The 13,964-nt window shown below is 52.8% G+C and overlaps 5 protein-coding genes across 5 annotated transcripts; 1 reads left to right on the forward strand and 4 right to left on the reverse strand.

Moving 5' to 3' along the window:
* Positions 1-267: 267 nt before the first annotated feature.
* NUU61_008522 (uncharacterized protein) lies at positions 268-3,728 on the reverse strand (the record flags this gene model as incomplete). The annotated part of the gene is made up of 6 exons (XM_056659047.1): positions 268-323; positions 422-1,792; positions 1,849-2,209; positions 2,263-2,419; positions 2,470-3,258; positions 3,304-3,728. 6 exons carry the CDS (start codon positions 3,726-3,728, stop codon positions 268-270), a joined length of 3,159 nt encoding a protein of 1,052 aa, XP_056507340.1.
* A 1,149-nt stretch (positions 3,729-4,877) lies between these two features.
* On the forward strand, positions 4,878-5,612 carry NUU61_008523 (EXPERA domain-containing protein; the record flags this gene model as incomplete). The annotated part of the gene is made up of 1 exon (XM_056659048.1): positions 4,878-5,612. One exon carries the CDS (start codon positions 4,878-4,880, stop codon positions 5,610-5,612), a length of 735 nt encoding a protein of 244 aa, XP_056507341.1.
* A 342-nt stretch (positions 5,613-5,954) lies between these two features.
* On the reverse strand, positions 5,955-7,567 carry NUU61_008524 (putative mitochondrial carrier protein; the record flags this gene model as incomplete). Its single annotated transcript, XM_056659049.1, has 2 exons — positions 5,955-7,442; positions 7,532-7,567. The coding sequence occupies 2 exons, from the start codon at positions 7,565-7,567 to the stop codon at positions 5,955-5,957; spliced, it is 1,524 nt and encodes a 507-aa protein (XP_056507342.1).
* A 682-nt stretch (positions 7,568-8,249) lies between these two features.
* On the reverse strand, positions 8,250-8,841 carry NUU61_008525 (histone H4; the record flags this gene model as incomplete). The annotated part of the gene is made up of 2 exons (XM_056659050.1): positions 8,250-8,551; positions 8,832-8,841. The coding sequence occupies 2 exons, from the start codon at positions 8,839-8,841 to the stop codon at positions 8,250-8,252; spliced, it is 312 nt and encodes a 103-aa protein (XP_056507343.1).
* A 1,393-nt stretch (positions 8,842-10,234) lies between these two features.
* Positions 10,235-12,445, reverse strand: NUU61_008526 (protein phosphatase regulator GAC1; the record flags this gene model as incomplete). The annotated part of the gene is made up of 1 exon (XM_056659051.1): positions 10,235-12,445. One exon carries the CDS (start codon positions 12,443-12,445, stop codon positions 10,235-10,237), a length of 2,211 nt encoding a protein of 736 aa, XP_056507344.1.
* Between the last annotated feature and the right edge of the window lie 1,519 nt (positions 12,446-13,964).

Below are 13,964 nucleotides of genomic sequence, written 5' to 3' on the forward strand. Positions count from 1 at the left end.
TTGATTTTTGATTTCGTTCTTCTTTCCATTTCTTCATTTCATCTTGTATAAATGAGCGATATCTTACCTTGATGCCATCTACATTGTGCCATGTGTTTTCATTTACAAAAGAATTCATCAGTTGGATTTATATGATTTGAGTGTTCACGATGGAGTAGACTGGATTGTAGAAGCATTGTAGAAACAATAACTATGGCCTTCGATGGATGTGTGTGAAATACTTGCACTTGTCTCTTGTCTGTTGAGGGCTGCTTGATGTCTGATGTTCTATATTAACGTCGGCAACGACTTTCCTTGCAAAACCGCAAGAAACCCTTCTTGATCTAGATGATAGAAGTTAATATGATGCATATACATCTTTCCGAGGATGCTGATGATATCCCAGGGCAAAATAAATAAATGAAATTCAGACAAAACTGACCTTTCGCAGACCCAAACGCAATAGTAATAGCGCCCTCCCGCCTCCCACCACTGGTCGCCTTAGGGCCGCGCGCGATGATATTCACCAGATCGAGCGACATACCCCGGGCATAAGGAAGACGCGGAAGATAGACGTGCGGAGGATTGTCCTTAGCCACAGCATCGGCACAACCAGGTCCCAGAGTAAGAGTAAGCCATTTATCGGGGACGGCATCGGCCCAGCGCGCAGCAAGCTGAAAGGACGAGCCACGGCGCCAGAGCTGGAGGTCCGCGGGGCCCTTGCCGGATTTCTTGGGACCGAAGAGTGCGGTAGTCTTCGTCGAGAGCGAGGGGACGCGGCGGGCGAAGAGCAGGTCGTAGAGCGGGGAGAGAGCGCTGAGGAAGGCGCGAGCGGTGGGGTCGGAGGCGAAGTCGATGACAACAGACTCGAATTTCTTTTCACAGTGCGTGAAGGTGACGGGGCGGTCTGCGGGAAAGAGCTGGTCGACGTGCGACGAGATGTAGTCTGCGTCGGACAGGCGCGGAAAACGCACGGAGCACGCCGAGTCGTGGAATGCGTAGTCGGCGACGCTGTATAGGTAGTACAAGTCGGAGGAGCGCCAGGGGGCGCGGACGCGGAAGAGGACGACGGCCTTGCACTGTTTATGTTCGATGCCTGTGTCGACGACGTCGTAGATGCGGCCGGAGCTGGTGGGCTGCGACCAGGCGAAGGCGGGTTGGAGGCCCGGCTGGTCTAGCACGGCGCGTTCGAAATCGTCTGCGGCCTGCTGAGTACGGAATACCAGACCGGCGCCGAGATTCGGCGCGCTGGCGTCGTACACATACGAGTGCAGCGTGTGGTAGTTGCCGTCCGTCTTGTCGGTGCGCTCCTGGCAGGTATCGGACCATTGCAGGAGCACGTGGCGCGAGACTTCGTCGCGGCTGAGCTGGATCTGGCTGAGCGGCATGAAGAACTCGAGACTTCGTGGGGATTTCTCTGTCGCCGACGGACTGACTACCAGACGGCGGATGGACTGCCACGCCTCGCCAAAGGAGCGCTCTAGGATGCGGATCTCACAGGATTTGACCACAACCGGTGGGTTCATCGGCTTCATTTTGGGAGTTTTCAGCTGCTCGAAAGTATCCACGGAACTCTTGAAGATGACGGTTTCTGTGAACTCGCTCGAGTCCATCGGTTCGCGCTGCCACACGGCCTCGAAATACGTCTTGGGGATGTTGATGAAGTGGCCCAGATCTGCTTCAAACTGGAAGGAAATGGAGACGCTCATGTTGTCGAACTTGAACGGCACAGGCTCTGAGACTCTAGTGCCTGGGAACCCCGTCATTGTCGTATTTGACAGCTGGATCAGTGCTAGCAAGTCATCAAACACAACTGAAGATGCATTAGTGAAATAATTTTGCATAGTTGGGGCGGCACTGGACACATACAGTTTCGCTGTAGGCATAGTGAGCCGCTTTGATTGCAGAGAACAATCTTCGGCTCGCTTTCGCCCTCCCTGGTGGCTAGCAGAAGCATGTAGGGAGCACCCTTGGTGCGCATGCGAAACTTCTTGCTCCCGATCCCAGCATTGACAAACGTGCGGTAAAGAACCTTCTCTTCCTCGTCGCCGGCATCTTCTTGGTCGACGACGATCCACCGGGAATTCTTTGGTCCAAACGAAAGGTCCACGCCGTTTTCCACAGCTTCCTCTGGTTGCAGGGGCTCCCATATATCTAGATTTTGGGTTTGTAGATTTGATGGCTCTGGGATGTCGATGGTGGTATACTGGGACAGCTCTTCGTTGATGCCCTGTGTGCAAAAAGTTTAGTATATGAAAGTAATGAGTATCTCGAGCGACACACCTCGGACAGATCTGCAATGGACTTGCGGTTCTCGCCTGTTAAGAGAACTGGAGAGCTCTTGTCCTTCAAAACAATGTCATACAAAATGAACGAGGCTTTGAGAATGTCGACATAAGCCTGGTGGTTGGTCGATCGGGAATCGGTGGAGGGGCTGAAACTGCACCGAGCACTGACATAGATGTGTCTGTTACAGTTTGCTAAAGTCACCCGCGCCTGAAGGGGCCTGTTAGCATCGCCTTGTGGAATGGACATGGCGAACATGCCTTCAACAGCCACCATGTTGCCACTCGAAGCCAATCACTTGTGATGAGTCTTCTGACCCGGAGCTCATCGTTGGCTGAAGATTCAAAAGCCTTAAGCGTATCGTGATCCGGCCTATGCAGTTGATCCTGGGGCTCAAATCGGATGGGTCGAGACAGCTGCTCTTGCAATAGGACCTGGCGCAACTGTTGCATCGCACTATTTACCGCCTCCATGACATTGCTGTGTCCAAAGTCGGTATTTGACGTTTCACTGGTCTTGCCCGCACTTTGCATTTCCTGGATATCAGAGTTGTTGTCCCAGGCACCCGTGTCCAGAGTGCGACTATCGATGGAGCCATCATGGAGAAGCTGGTCGCTGCGCACGCGGGTGTGCCCTGTTCGTCCAATCATGCTCAGGGCTGGGGAGCGTGTTATATTGATGGATATTGGCGAGCTGGGACTGGTTCCACCATATAAAGATCCGTCGGACCCCGAGACAGCAGACTCAGAAGAGGTCGAGACATGTCTAGCACGGTTGGCTCCATGATGTTGAGCCGCAATTCGGGCGCGAACATGCCGGTATATCTCAGTCTCGCCTGACTCGTCGTAGTCACCAACGAACTCTCCCCTAGAGCTGAGTGGCGAAACGATCGAGTCTGTGTCTCGGCCAGGTAATATTTCGGCATTCAGCAGTGCTTGCTCATCCTCTTCCATGGCCTGCATCATAGTCCGCTCAATGCGAGCAAGAGACGAACTAAATAAATTAGTGGATGTGAACATTTAGGATTAGCTATCTTACATTCCGATGGAGCTCATGCACAAGCTCAGATTGCACGTGTGGATCATGATCTTGGACCGGATATCCTCAATCTGAGTTCGCTGCGTAGCCCATTTGGTTCTCTGCCAGAACAGCTTTCCATCGCCAATACCAAGCTCCCGGTAGCGCACAAGAAGATCCTTGAGCCGCCGCAGTGTTTTGAAGCAGGCATTTAGGCATCGCTCGAGTGTACACTTGCGGTCTTCATTCATCCTCTCGAAAAAGACTGTGTCATAACTGATATCGTCACTGAGCGTACGCAGGGCACCCTGCAGCGAGCCCAGATCGGTCATCAGGCTTCTGAAGCCATCTGGGGCATCCTTCACGACGAAATGGCATTGGTTGTGGAGCTCCCATGTCAGCTTGGCGAGGGCGGGGATATCGATGATTCCGAAGTTTGGGGACATGCTTGGAAGTAACCGCACTGGACAAAGGAACAAGATCCTAATAGAATGTAACTTGAACGGATTGGGGTTGCGCAGCGCAATGTCCAATATTCATCTTCGATACACGCGGCAAGTGGACCAGAGCAATTCGCCCACAGATTGGTGAAATGAAGACTCGGATACAAGCGACTTATGAAACTAGAGTCCAATATCGCAAATCTTCAGCGACGGAGAGCAATAGAGAAGGCGTCCACGATCGAGGCTGAATCGTCACTGCACGCCGGAGGGGCCCAAAGAGGATTAAATCAAAAGCACTCAACCCAAAAGTGGAGAGAAAGAGACTTAGCCCTCATTGACAAGCCAAGTGCCAATGAAAGAAAAATGCCATGCTAGTCTCGAGCAGGGGACTCCGCGCAGCCAATCCGGGGAGTCGGGGGGCTGTTTCGACATCGGCGTTGGGGGTATCCAATCGCCACAAATTAAAAGCAGAGCCGGCGAGTCAGAGAGGCCAAGGTGCTGAGCCCCCAGGAGATTCATAGGCCCTGGCACGTTGCCCATGGGTGCAACTGCAAGAGGCCAACGGGTTCTCTTTGAGGGATGGCGCCACCGGGCTGGGGTCTTGGATGAACAAAGAGAATCAAAGCCAGGAAGCCTCCAAAGAACCGAGGAAAAGAACTGCACTGGGATTCCATGGTGTGCTCGGGGGAATCTCACCCTCGTCGGGCTCTTGGCTGCCACAGTGGGGAAGCGAATGTCATATCGGCTTCTATTCCCCTTACGCCCTCTGCAGACGCCAGGGGGGCGGGGAGAAACTGGGGAAGCGTAGCAAGCTCCATTATAGTTGAAGATGGCTCAGCAAAAGCAATTTGTACTTGAATAATCAACTTCCGAAAGAAATGTTCGATGAAGCATGCAAAGTGAAAAACGCACGTTCAAACAAGGATCCACGATGGAGTAGTGCCTGAGGCCACACTGATCATCGTGAATCCCCTGATCGCTGAAAGCTTCAGTTTCCCTAGTTTTTTTTTTCTTCTCTCTCCCAGTCCCAGACAGCATGCGACACCGCTGACCCAACCATAACATAATAAATCCTACACATCCTCCAAATTACACCTCTCCACGGATCCAGCGCAAACCTCCAACATACCTCTACCCAACAACCCAACCACGATGTCGAGCGCGTCCTTCACCCTCGACGTGCCAACGGTGCTCTGCATCGTCTTCTCGCTCTCGTTCATGCCAATAGCATACCTCCTCAGCAAAACCCTAATCCCAGCAACCCAAACCCGCAACCGCATCCTCTTCTTCTGGCACGCATACGACGCGCTCACCCACCTCTTCGTCGAGGGCTCATTCCTATACGAGTGTTTCACGAGTTACACCACAATTGCAGGCATCCACAGCGTGGGCCCGTTCTTCCTGAACGAGCCGACCCGCATCTACGGCCCGGCCTACGGCACGGGTCCCAGCGCGCGCCTGTGGCAGGAATACGCAAAGGCCGACCACCGCTGGGCCGGCGCCGATCTCACCGTCGTGTCGCTGGAGCTGCTGACGGTTCTTGTGGGCGGACCTGCCGCGGTTTATATTTGCTACCTGCTGTGCCGGTCGTCCAATACCGCGATCAGTGCCGAGACCCGGGGTAAGGCCCGCGCGACGCTGTGGCTTGTTGCGACGGCGCTCGCGACTGCTGAGCTCTATGGCGGGTTCATGACTTTTGCGCCCGAGTGGCTGACTGGTAGCTCCCAGCTTGCTACTCAGGATCCCGTTTACCTCTGGTTGTATCTGTTCTTCTTTAATACCCTCTGGGTGTTTATCCCGCTGTGGGTGCTGTGGGAGGCGGCGAAGGAGCTGCGCGCTGCTTTTGTTGCGGCCGAGGAGGGGCTGAGTGGTCGTAAGGCCCAGTGAGAAGCCTTGTCAGGGGCTTGACTGGTTCTTATGGCGCTGTACAGGTGGGATCATAGGTGATCTCTGTATTTTGGGTCTGTGGTCTTGCATCTAATGATGGCAACATCTAATGAGTTGGACTGGAGGATGGTTACATAGATCCATGATTCCCTTGGAAGGAAACATGGAGATAATTTATTGTGGATACATAAAAACATTGACTTGATTAATTGCAAATCTGGAATATTGATCCTTTCATAGATACAAAACATGCTATCAACTAGAACCACTGATGCGATCGAATATTGTACAAGACTGCCAACGCAAGAGACATGAATACTCTCCAACCATTTGATTTAACTATCACCCCTTCTGCGGCCCTTTCTCCCAGAACCAGTGATACAAACTACGCCACTCAGCCGCCTCATCCTCAACATAATCCCCTACCAACTCAGCAGTCTCATTAACCTCATTGGGAATAGGAGGCACCTTGAGACCAGAGGAAGCATCAACGCCATGCCCAGCACTCTGATTCACAGCATCCGCAGCATCCGCAGCAGCAGAGGCAGCAGGATTAGAAGAAGTCATGTCGACAGCGACCCCACCAGAATGATGACTGAGCGCCTCTTCAGCGCCCTCGCGCGTCTTCTCAGCCAAATCGCGGGCGCCTTCGCGCGCAACCTCGGTATACTCCTCTGCCTGCTCGCGGGCGCGCTCGATCAGCTCTTCAGATGACGGATAGCGGCGCAGTACAATTAGGAGAAGATAGTATGATTTGACGATGGATACGTAGATGGCGTCTTTGGCGAGCATGGTGAAACCATGTGAGAAGAAGCCCTTGAGGACTTCGCCGCCGAGACCGGCGTATAGCGCAGGTATACCCTCAGTGCGGGCGATAGAGAGGACGGTGGAGAGAATCTGAGGGGTGAGAGCTGTGCGGAGAGTGTTTTGTTTGCTGCGCACATCAGAAGAGGACTTGGAGTCTGGAGTAGGTGTCGTCCCCATGGCCTGGGCTCTGGTTTTGGCAAGCGAGAACGGATAGGTAGCCGAGGAGGCGACGGCCTTGCTCAGGGCCGCGAGGAAGAACGTTACTGATGCAGAGGGGCGGTCGCGTTTGGCGCGCGGCAGGAGGGCATATTTCAGGACTTCGTTTAGGAAAAACGTGATCGACGGGTTGAGCGTGAGGATTAGCGAGGCTGAGTACCCGGACCAGAAGCCCTGGAAGCCCTTCTCGGCTCGAATGCGAGCGGCAATACCCCCTGTTGATAAGTCCTTACTACCCGCCGCACCCTTGCGGGTTGCTGCAGTCTGCTTGCGGGTGACGATATTGGCCAGCGGCGTGGTGAACAGCTTGGCGAGGGCGCCGGCCAAAACACCGACGGCAAGCTCGTCGAAGACAGGCAAAACGATGTTCTTGCTTTTCGCAGCGTGCGCAGCCCCGACGCGTGACACTATGCGGCGCTGACGGATCGTGGTATAAGCCAGGAAGAAGAGGAACGAGTCGGCAACGGTTTTGTAGGTATCCTGAGCGAGGCCGGGGTAGAAGCCGGCGATGCCCTGTTGCTGATAGATTTTGCGGGAAGCATCGAGGAGACTCGTATACTTATCTTCGTCTTCGTCTTCGTTATTGTCCTCGTCGGACTTTGTAGATTTCTCGTCCTTCTGTCTCTGGGTCTGTAGACGCGCTACGATAACGCTGAGCGGATAGACGACCACATTGGAGATGGCGGCACCGACGGCCCCAGCTACTGCATTACCCAATACAGGCAGGGCGGGGCCGCGCAGAGCTGCAGTTCGCCAGTTCTCGTGGGGATCGCGGGCATCGTATCGGTAGGAAGGGTGGAAGGCATCCTTGATTGCGGCAAGGAAGACGGGTTAGCAGGGGGACTGTGCTGCAGGCAGGAGGTTTGGTATGTGCTATGAGGAGGGGTTCCACACACCAACTGCGACTCGTACGAGAGCCTGTATTCTGCCATGACTGCCTGGAGATGATGCCCCTCGCTGTCTGGAAGTGCAGGGTGGAGCTTAGGATGGAAGGTGTGTGGGTATCAGATGAAAGATGCTGATGAGGCTATGCAAGGAGTATGCTATTGACCAGGGGGCGAGTTCATCGCATCCAGTGTATTCGAAGATAAAATTCAGGAGAACATGCCTAAGGGGATGAAAAATGGACCAGGGCATTGAGGTGAACGTGAAGGTGGCCGAGGCTTATTATGCGGAGGGAATCGATTACATCATGCCGATCGGCCTATTACCTAGATATGGCTTGACGTTAATCGCCTACTCCACAACTGACTGGAGATAACAACCTACGATTTCTTCTACAATTACAACGAAACACCGAGGCTGATGGAATCGATCTATTCCACTCCGACCGGAGAAACCGACCGGAGCAATAAGAACGAAATCAGAAACTAGCTAAGAAAACCCATAGATTCCCGAACGCAAAGAAGCAACAAGGTCCGAGTCCTCCGAAGAACCCCGAATAAAGAGAGAAAACAACCAGTCAAGCCATAAAACCGGGCTCGACAGAAATCACAAATAAAGATTTACCATCATCCCATATCGCGTTAAGAAAGAAACGAAGGACAAGAGCACGGCTCTCGAGAGAAAACAAGTTCCCCAGGGCGGTGTAATTGTAACAAGAAGTGAAACAATCTAACCACCGAAACCGTAGAGGGTACGGCCCTGGCGCTTGAGAGCGTAGACAACGTCCAGCGAGGTGACGGTCTTGCGCTTGGCGTGCTCAGTGTAGGTGACAGCATCCCGGATGACGGACTCCAGGAAGGTCTTGAGCACACCGCGAGTCTCCTCATAGATCATGGCGGAGATACGCTTGACACCGCCACGACGAGCGAGACGGCGGATGGCGGGCTTGGTGATACCCTGGATGTTGTCGCGCAAGATCTTGCGGTGACGCTTGGCGCCGCCCTTGCCGAGGCCCTTTCCGCCTTTGCCACCTATTTATCAGAATAATGTGTTAGTGGATAGGTCGACATGGTGGTGGTAGCATATCGAAGGAAGAAGACAAGAGGTTTGTGACGTGGAGGTCACGATAAGGTCACGAAGGACCGAATATCTTCCCAATCAGGTAAGGTGGCTTAGTGAGGCGGAACATTGATGCCTGAGGCATAACTTATGTGATAACAGGGGCGTCCCATGATGCATCACCAGCCCCTCAGAATAACAATAGATAGACACCACAATAGGTAAAAAGCGGGGATTCAATGATAGACTTACGTCCAGACATAATGTCAGTGATTAAATTTGAGATGAATGAGCAGGTCCTTGATGAAAAATGGGAGGTGGACGGTCTGTCGTTGATGGAAGACGCGTCGACGGGCGATGAGGGGGATGAAAGAAAATGGAGAGAAAAACGAACAAGGAGCGGGTAGCAGGCAGACGGGCAGGGTACTTAAATAATGCTGACTACGCGTGAATTATGGACTAGGCGGGCAAAAAGAAAAAAAAAAGCGGAGTTAGGTAAGCGGGGAGATGAACCATTCTGCAATGCGGCGGTGATTGGCAGGCCGCGAGGGAGCAAAAAGGGTGTTATGAAGGGCAGGTTTCAGGCGTGTCGGCCTGGCATGGGACAGCCCGCATTTTCGAGTGTGGTGCAATAATGGATGGAGTCACGTGTTGATAAGATAGCCACCCGGCATGTGGTGCCTTGGAGCCTTAAAGCTACCCCATTTGCCCGCTTGATCTACCGCGCTAAATTGCCACTATTGGCGGGCCCACTAAGATGCTGCGGAGGTATAGGCAGCATAGGGGAGTAAATACTTTTAATACTCTATTCTACCAACCTGCCAATCTACCAACTCAACGTCAATTAGTATCCAAGTTTACTTGCAGCACATATCATCATAACCCAGATCGCATTCATTCGTGTGCTCGTGTCAAAGCTAGGTACGTGGCAACGCACAGCTGGCAATCATGTATCCGAATCTCTGTATCGGCTCCAGCCAACATATTCCCTCTGCAACGACAGTTGATCTCGTTAAACAAAAGCAAACCGGATAGGAAAAGAAAATCAAAAACACCTGAACACCATGCAAGAAATTGAGCGCAAAACAAGAGTCGATAAGCACATGGGACGAACAAGAGAAGAGGCGCGAGAGACTAAAAAACTTTTTTTTCGGTAAAGAAAAGTCTGCCGAGGGACAGACAGCAAGAATGGAAAATGCCTCAATGAGAAGTAAACGCGGAGCAAAATATTCGTAGCGTCATCATGCGTAATCAACAGACTAAAAACCGTGATGGTCGCACTCAAGAAAATTCGTAGTTTCGATCATTGCTCCCGATATAAATGGAGTCGACAACACAAGCTCCTGGTCGAACGAAAGCTCCGCGGTTTATTGTGCATCGCAGAAGACAGATCGCTCACAGGTGTTGCCTGTCGGCCATTGGGATATCAAGGGAAGAGATGGGAATTCATCGTGTGCATGGAAATCATAGTGCCCCAACATAAGGTGGGTGAGAAACGAATGGGAGTGCAGCACAATCGCCAGAATCCCCCGTCCCACAAGACACACCCAATCCTCTTCAACAAAACAGTCAACGACGGGGGCGTATGAAAAATGGGACCGATTCAAGAGAACAACAACCGGACACCATGGCGGTCATAGAGCAATCTATGGGACTCACCCTCTAATGACTGTCGACGACTGGGAGTCGTTCATGAAATCATGGAAAGGAAAGCGGAAAGACATTGGTGAAGGGGAGGTGCGAGGAGAAGTCCGCGGGCTGTGAGGAGGCGGCGACATGGGCGAATGACGGGGTTCGCGAGTTGGCTCAGCCGAAGGTGGTTCGAGAGGAGCAGGAGAGCGCGGGGAGAGAGGTGGCGAGGGAGATCCTGAGGCAGACTGCCTCGAAAGGCCTCTGTCACTTGCACCTGTCGTCGCATTCGACTGCTTCAGGTTCGAACCATTGGGGGAGCCATACTGTGAGCATGTTAGTGAAGTGTTCTGACTCGAGGTGGCCAAGGCACCCACAAAGCAGTATTTATCGACCAGCTCTTTGTACACCGAAGACTCGAGACGCGGCTTGCTAGACACGAATGAGGAAGGCTTCAAATCTTCCACACGACTTGCATCGCGGATGTCATCGCTCACTGGAGATGTTGGACGCAGCCCCATAGATGGGCTTGTCTCGGATGCCTGGGTGATATCAGCCTCCGGGGCCCTTCCAGACCTCGCACGGGCAGTCAAGGTAGTCCGATCAACCGGAGGCTTGGTGCGCATGGCCGCAGACAAAGATGCACCAAAGTCATACCGGTTCCCGAATGCCTGAGGACTTGGCTTCTCCCGGGGTTTTGGCGGAGCGATCGTGTCGATATCATCGGACGATGCCCGGGCCAAGGGTGCGCCATTGACAGCGGCGAATGGGTTAGTAAATGCAACCTTGCCACCGGTTTCCGGGAAATCGTCGAAGGGCGGAGGTGGCGTGGAATGTGGGCGCGAGAGGTGAGAGCCCGTGAAACTGCGACTGCGAGGAACAGAGGGCCGCGACCCGCCCGATGGCTTGCTCGGGGCCGTCTTGGGAGATTTGAAGAAATCGACCTGGTAGTTCATCGAGTTGTTGTTGTCCCAAAATTCCTGGCCATTCACACTGTACCGGACACAAACAGACATAGTCTTGCGCTCGAGATAGGCGTGGTCATTCAGTTTGATCTCAAAAGAAAACCGGTCGTATCCATCGTGGACCTGCTTGCGACGAATATCATGACAGAATGACGCGGTCACTTCCGACACCGTTCTCCAATAGTCAAAGGTAAAACGAGCTGCCACATGCTTCTGGAAAGCGAGGTTCGCCACGGCCACATTTCCAATCAAGGTCTTTTTGTCAGGCGACAGGAACAATCGTTCCAGACGAACAGGAAGGGTGGCGCGAGATGGCGTATCCTTGGGGAAATTGGCCAGCCGAACCTCCCACTCCCACTCCGGCGCACGCTGCTCAAAGTTTCGACCGAATGGAAACTCACAATCGGCGTCATGGCTATCAACCGGAGATGTTTCGGCGCTCACTGCCAAAGGCCGATCCAGCTGCAAGAAATGGCGGATATGTTCCAGCTGCGAATCAAAGTGTACCGCCTTTGCATAGACCGGGGTCCCCGGCATACTAGACGGCCGCCGCCGTGCGGAAGCGGGCCGGAGAGCAGGCCGGACAAGCTCGCCGGACTTCTTGCGAACCATCGGTGGCTTGGGAGAATGTTCCACATCGCTATCCTCGGGGGAACTCGTCAATGCCTCTTCGCGCTTCCATGTAATGGCGGTTTCGGTGGCCGACCGCGAGTGGGCCACCTTGCGCGCCCCTTTGGACAGCGGCAAGTGAGTGGGCTTGGGCTCCAATTTTAGTGGCGACCCACTTGATGAGGATGGGGCCTCGGTTCCCAGCTGCTCGACTGGGTCCATTCTTTCCGGGGATCTTTCCTTTTCCTGTTCGATCGACCTTACTGCAGCTTCGAGCTCCTCCGGTGTAATTCCTTCGGTTTGATATGGCGACTCCTCGTCACTCGAGTTCGGTGCAGACTCGGGCGGCGAGATTACCGCCCCGGGAGGAATCGTAGCATTGTTTAGAGGTGGAGGAGATTGACGAAGACTGGCATGAGGATCAATGGAGGGGGACAATCGCGAGACGGGATCCGAAGCGGGATGGTCGGTTGATTTGCAGATGGATGGGCTCCTCCGGTGGCGGCGGACATACGAGGTGGAGGAGTAGGAGCGGGAATTCTGGAGGCGCCCCGACGATGAACGAGCCAAACCAGGTCGCTCGGGACGAGGTTCAGGACAGGGGCCACAATATTCTATGTGCTGCACGGAGAGCAACGGCTTCAACGGCGCAGTGTATGGCATCCGGCCGACTTGTGGGTCTCAACACAAGGGGGGTGGGAAGAGATAAAAGTGGATTCCGTGGCCAGCAGGCTGAAGGAAACGGGCACAATGCAGTTCCTGGGGTAGCTTCCGTCAGTAAACGCTCCTATTAAATTTCGGATATGGTGGTAAGTATGAGCTGGTTTGGGAGGGGGGGCAACCGAAACCGACAAGAAATCAAGCCGACAAGACATAACCATGCATTAGACAAAATCCAGGTGACCAGGGAGAGGGAGAAAGGGATTCGACGACACAGGATGGGTGCAGCTGGTGGTACGTCGATGGCGAGAGGAAAGTGCGGGCCAGTGGGGGCAAAGATGAAGGGTATCACAGCACAGTGACACCAGTGAAGAGACTGGTCAGGAAAGGAATGGGAGGGAAGACGACAGAGTCAATTGACATGAGCAGAGGCGAGGGGTGGGATGGAAGAGAAAGAAAAGAGAGAAAAGAAGGAAGAAAAAGAGAGCTGATCGATCCTACCGTTTAGAGTATGAGTATGGACATCGAGTGGCGATTGGCGATAGTATCAACCGGGGGGATGTTATCGGCGGAATACAAGGGTGGTCGCAAAAATACAAGTAGAAAAAAAAAAGATATGAGAAAAAAAAATTAAAATCAACAAGAATATACAAATCGGAGAAAATCGACTGTGAAGAGAGAAGAGGAAGAAGAAGAGGAGCTCGCAGCGAGGGATCAAGATCACCTCACTGTACCTCAGAAGTCCCCGATAAGTCGTGATGTGGGGGGCGAATTAGACAGCCATTGCGACCGTTGGGATGCAGTGGATAAGCCAGGGATCCCCAAAGGCGAGTGATTGAGTAGAGGGAGAGGAGAAGAGGAAATAGAAAAAACCTTGATGGTGAGAAACCGGAGATAAATCAGGAATTATAGCTTTTTTCCTGGTTCTGCTACTAGCACGATTTCAGCAAGAAAAATGAAAAAAGAAAAAAAAGTGGAACAGGTAAATAAAGACACCGTTCACTAGGTGCGTCTGCTTTGCATCGACTCCGCTCGATACTACGGGCCAGTGCGTGCCCCGTATACTGAGCCCATGGGTGGGTCTGGAGATATGATATCTTCCACTTTTTCTTTTTTTTTTCTTTTTCCTTTTTCCTTCTCTTTTCATTTCTCTGGATTTGTTTGATGGATGCAATGATTCTATCAAGATTTCAAGGTCTGCTGGTTTATCTAACATATCTAGGACCTATATCCATCTCCATCTCTACACCGAAGTATAGATATTGAAATCCTTTCAGGGGCCCGTTCCGATTCCCGGCCCATTCGCATGATTTACTCATGCATTTCGCATTTCTACCTGTAAGACTACGCCCCTCCATGCACTAGCGGACTACAGACTTCCAGGCCACTGGCGCTAAAATTCCATGGCCTTGACTTTCCTCAACCTGTGTTCCCTCTCGAGAGAATTGATGGCCATGGTGCCACCAAATCAAATGAGGGAAAGAAACGACCAAGCTTCCATGGAACATGCGCCCGCAATCAG

The sequence above is a fragment of the Penicillium alfredii genome (assembly GCF_028826965.1).
Source record: "Penicillium alfredii strain IBT 34128 chromosome Unknown utg000011l_segment0_segment0, whole genome shotgun sequence".
Taxonomy (NCBI): domain Eukaryota; kingdom Fungi; phylum Ascomycota; class Eurotiomycetes; order Eurotiales; family Aspergillaceae; genus Penicillium; species Penicillium alfredii.